Below are 4673 nucleotides of genomic sequence, written 5' to 3' on the forward strand. Positions count from 1 at the left end.
AGGAGGTGAGTCTGGCGGGACGCCTGACTCCTACTCCTGAGGGGAGGGGAGCAGGGGGGTCTGGAGTCCTGGTTCTGAGAGATGAGAAGCTGGAGGTGGAATTTTGAGTCTCTTAGAGAAAAGGAACAGGGGACACAGGCTTATGAACGGGGAGAGTGGGAGGCCAGATTCCTAGGTCCCCAGAGGAAGGAATTCTGGGGGCCTAAAACCCGAGCTGGAGGGAAGATGTGACAGGAGGGCAAGGTTTTTGGGTTGAAGGCAGGAAAGGAGGCTGAGGGACAGGGCTCCAGGGTCTGAGGGAGGAGGTAGGTACAGACTAGGGATCCTAGGTCTGCATGGGGAAAGGGGTGCAGTCTGGAGCTCCTGGGTCTGAGGGAGGAGGTGGGTGCAGACTGGGGCTCCTGGGTCTGAGGGAGGAGGTGGGTGGAGATTAGGGTTCCTGGGTCTGAGGGAGGAGGTGGGTGCAGACTGGGGCTCCTGGGTCTGAGGGAGGAGAGGGGTGCAGACTGGGGCTCCTGGGTCTGAGGGAGGAGGGGGGTGCAGACTGGGGCTCCTGGGGCTGAGGGAGGTGAGCAGGTGGGTGGAGACTGGGGCTCCTGGGTCTGAGGGAGGAGGTGGGTGGAGACTGGGGCTCCTGGGTCTGAGGGAGGAGGTGGGGGGAGACTGGGGCTCCTGGGTCTGAGGGAGGAGGTGGGTGTAGACTGGGGTTCCTGTGTCTGAGGGAGGAGGTGGGTGCCGACTGGGGCTCCTGGGTCTGAGGGAGGAGGTGAGGGGAGACTGGGGCTCCTGGGTCTGAGCAAAGAGAAGGGACCTGGAGACCAGGAGTCCTGCTTCCTGAACTCCCTGTCTCTCCTGCCCCAGCACAGAAGGCCCTTCCTCTGTGGCAGCCACAGAGGCTCAGACAGGACACATGGCAGGTCCCCGGCTCCAGACCCTGCTGCTCCTACTGCTGTCCTTCACCCTGGGATCTGCTAGACAAGCAGGTGAGGACCACCCTGGAAGTCCTGCCCCTGCCCCTGGGCCTCACAGTCCCCCACCTCCCCTCTCCAGGCCCCCTCTCTCCAAGGAGCCCCTGAGTCAGGACCCTCCCCTGCAGCAGCTTCCTCCCATGGAGACCCGCCCCCTGGGCTGTGTCCCTTTCTTCCTGCTCCCTCCTGACTCCTGGGCTCTGGGTGCCCTCTAGGCTGCTTCCCGCCCTCAGTGTCTCTCTCAGCAGACACGGGGCTGCCTCCAGACCAGATGTTGCCCTGGGCTTCTGAGCTGGCTCCCTCCATCTCTCTCCACCTCCGTCTGCAGTTGCTTCTGCCCTGGGCTCTGTGTCTGCCTCTGCCCTTCTCCACGCCTTTCTGTCTGTCCCTGCGCATTCCTCGGTGATTCCTCAGCTCGGCCTGGAGGCGTGCTTCCCATGTGCTCCCCATGTCTCTCTCCAGGAAAGAATGCGGGGGACCGGATTATTGATGGGGTTCCATGTCCAAGAGGCTCCCACCCCTATCAGGTGGCCCTGCTCAAAGGCAATCAGCTGCACTGTGGGGGCGTCCTGGTCAACGAGGAGTGGGTGGTCACCGCCGCCCACTGCCAGATGAGGTGCGTGCGTGGCAGGGAGTCCCCAGAGCTCCCTCTGGGTCTCTGCCCCCTCCCTCTGGGTCCCTGTCCCCTTATCTCTGCACCCGTGTCCCCTCTCTCGGGGGCGGGGCCTCTCTCTCTGAATGTCTCTCTCTGAATGTCTCTCTCTCCTCTCAGCGACTACAACGTGTACATGGGCAGCTTTCGGCTCAACAGCAGGAGAGGCCAGAAGATCAAGGCCACGGAGTCCTTCGTCCACCCCCAATACTCCACACAGACCCACGAGAATGACATCATGCTGGTGAAGCTGAGCGAGTCCGCTAAGCTGACGTCGGCCGTGAGGAAAGTCAACCTGCCCTCCCAGTGCGATCCGGCCGGGACCCCATGCACCGTTTCCGGCTGGGGCACCATCACCAGCCCCGAAGGTGAGGCTGCTCGGGGACCTAAGAGCACTGGCCATCGGCCCCTCTGCCCTCGGACCCAGGAGTATAGGTCCTAGGTCCTTGTCTCCCCCCTTCCCCACCTCCCCACACGCCAACCTGCCAACCCAGGAGGCCAGAAGCCATGGCCCCTTGTCACGTCTATAGTACGGAGCCCCACAGCCCCTGGTTAGTTCAAGGTGCAGGGCCCACACCTTCTCCCATGAGCACCCAAGGCGCTCCAGGCCCACTCTGTCTGACTGCCCTGTACTGCCCGCCTCCACAGTGACCTTCCCGGCGGAGCTCATGTGCACGAACATCAGGCTCATCACCCCCCAGAACTGCAAGAGGATTTACAAGGACCTGCTGGGGAAATCCATGGTGTGTGCCGGCGAACCCAACTCGAAGACCAACGCCTGCAATGTGAGGACCCCGCCCCCCCATTCCCTCCCTGGCCCCATGTCCCGCTTCCTCCCAGCCCAGAGTCTGGGGGCTCCACCCTGGTGCCCAACCACCTCTAGCACACTTCACCGTCCTGCTCTCCTGGCTCTCTCGGCCCACTTCTCTGCGTAGGGCTTGAGTGGGAGCCCATGGGGGCTGGGGTGGCCCTGGAGCTGGGCAGAAAGTTGAAGGGAACGGACTGACGGTGAGAAAATGGGGAGGTGAGATGTGGGCAAGGGGAGTGAGGCACACTGGCTTCAAGCACCCACTTTTGGGGGGCACCAAACACTCAGTGGCCAAGGTGCATCCTATTCTAATGCAATATTTTTTAAATATATATTTTATTGATTTTTTTACAGAGAGGAAGGGAGAGGGATAGAGAGTTAGAAACATCAATGAGAGAGAATCATCGATCAGCTGCCTCCTGCACACTCCCCACTGGGGATGTGCCCGCAACCAAGGTTCATGCCCTTGACCGGAGTCGAACCTGGGGCCCCTCAGTCCGCAGGCCGACGCTCTATCCACTGAGCCAAACCGGTGAAGGCTAATGTAATATTTTTTAAATCATCGTAAAAGTCCCTGATGGACAAAACTATCAGAATTTTCCATAAAGACCCATGTTCGACTCAATTGTCCATTTGCCTCCGGCTTTCGTATGGTTTGGCAAACCATGGTGCCATCCTCACGTATCTAAAATTGGGGTAAACTGATTGTCACACATTTTTTTAAAAATCATATTAAATGTGATTCTCAGAGCATTGCACTAAAAATATTGTTCATCGCCATCCCTGAGATTTCGTGCCAGAAGTTTATGTCTCATTCACCTCGACTGGGTCCTGCCTGGGAAAGGAAGGAGCCCCTCCCTCCTCTTTGCTCCCCCTTCCTCATCTCTGTAACCTCATCTCTGTCTCTGAGAATCAGCTCTCCTTACATTTCATTTCCTTGTTTTCGTTTGTGTTCTCTCTATGTTGGGACCTCTCTCTCTCTCTCTCCCCCTTTCTCTCTCTCTCTCTCTCTCTCATGTTCTGCCTCCGTCAGTCTCTTCATTTCTTCCATCTCTGCCTTTTTCCCCACCCCAAAATGTCTGCTTCTCCATCCCCCTCCTTCTTCCCTACCTCTCTCTCTCTGTGTGTTTCATTTTGTCTCTTTGCCTCTCAGTACCTCCACTATCTTTGTTCACATTTGCTTTCAGAGGCAAGGGGATGTGTGCGTTAGGGAGAGGGGTGACAGGACAGGGCTGTGTGTCCTAAAGAATGGGGGGTCCCCCTTGCCCCCACGGAAGGACTGAGTCAAGAATGTGCAAGGTGTGCGGGGACACAGAGCCCCACGCCGGGGGCAGGCTCGCCCTTGCTGTAAACTCTTGTTGCTGTTTTGAAATTCATATCTTTGCTCCAGATGGTCTTCCTTTTAATTTTGCACTTGACCCTGCAAATTAGGTCATTGGTTCTGCCCCTGGTTCCCAGAGAGCATCTTGTCCCACATTTCTGGGCAAGGGCCTGGTGGTGGGTTCCCTGGAGACAATCCGCCTTCTTTTAGTGGCTAGGCAAAGAGTCCTTCATGATGGAAGCCCCGCCCCCTTCCCGTGATTGGTCCCATTGTGCCTGGGAGCTCAAGCCCATATCCTCTGGCAAGATTGCATTAATTCCTGCCCTCCCATTGGTCCACAGAGACACCCAGCCAATGTCCTCTGGCAAGATTGCATTAATTCCTGCTCTCCCATTGGTCCACAGAGACAATGAGTCTCTGTGTTCTCGTGGGATAAAGGTCTGAGAAACCTGGTGTCTGTGGGATCTCATTTCTGGTTATTTCGGAAGCCAAAACGATCTGCTCTCTCCCCTCCAGGGTGACTCAGGGGGACCACTGATCTGCCAAGGCACCCTACAAGGCCTGGTGTCCTGGGGCGCGTTCCCTTGTGGCCAACCCAACGCCCCCGGTGTTTACACCCAAGTCTGCAAGTTCACCGACTGGATCAATGAGACCATAAAAAACAACAGCTAATCTCTCCGAGCTCCCGTCTCTCCAGCTCTATGCCTTGAAACCGGAAATTGACAGAAACCAGGACATCCATGACCTGCCGTCATAGTGGACTTGACCTTTGCTCAAAGTCATAGTAAAATCTCAACAATAGGATACGCGTGTAAACCAATGGAAATCAAGCCAAACACTAAGATTTAAAAAACAAACAACACCACCACCACCACCTCCTCAGTGCTGGCAGAGATGCCGCGAGACCAGGAGCCTCAACCACCT

The 4673-nt window shown here is 57.1% G+C and overlaps 1 protein-coding gene across 1 annotated transcript; it reads left to right on the top strand.

Annotated features, from left to right (window-relative positions):
- The first annotated feature begins 850 nt into the window (after nt 1-850).
- Nucleotides 851-4602, top strand: LOC102764733 (kallikrein-7). Its single transcript, XM_006763853.2, has 5 exons — nt 851-983; nt 1431-1584; nt 1741-1988; nt 2269-2405; nt 4266-4602. The coding sequence occupies exons 1-5, from the start codon at nt 911-913 to the stop codon at nt 4419-4421; spliced, it is 768 nt and encodes a 255-aa protein (XP_006763916.1). The 5' UTR covers nt 851-910; the 3' UTR covers nt 4422-4602.
- The last annotated feature ends 71 nt before the right edge of the window (nt 4603-4673 follow it).

Source organism: Myotis davidii, unplaced genomic scaffold (assembly GCF_000327345.1).
Source record: "Myotis davidii unplaced genomic scaffold, ASM32734v1 scaffold358, whole genome shotgun sequence".
Taxonomy (NCBI): Eukaryota; Metazoa; Chordata; class Mammalia; order Chiroptera; family Vespertilionidae; genus Myotis; species Myotis davidii.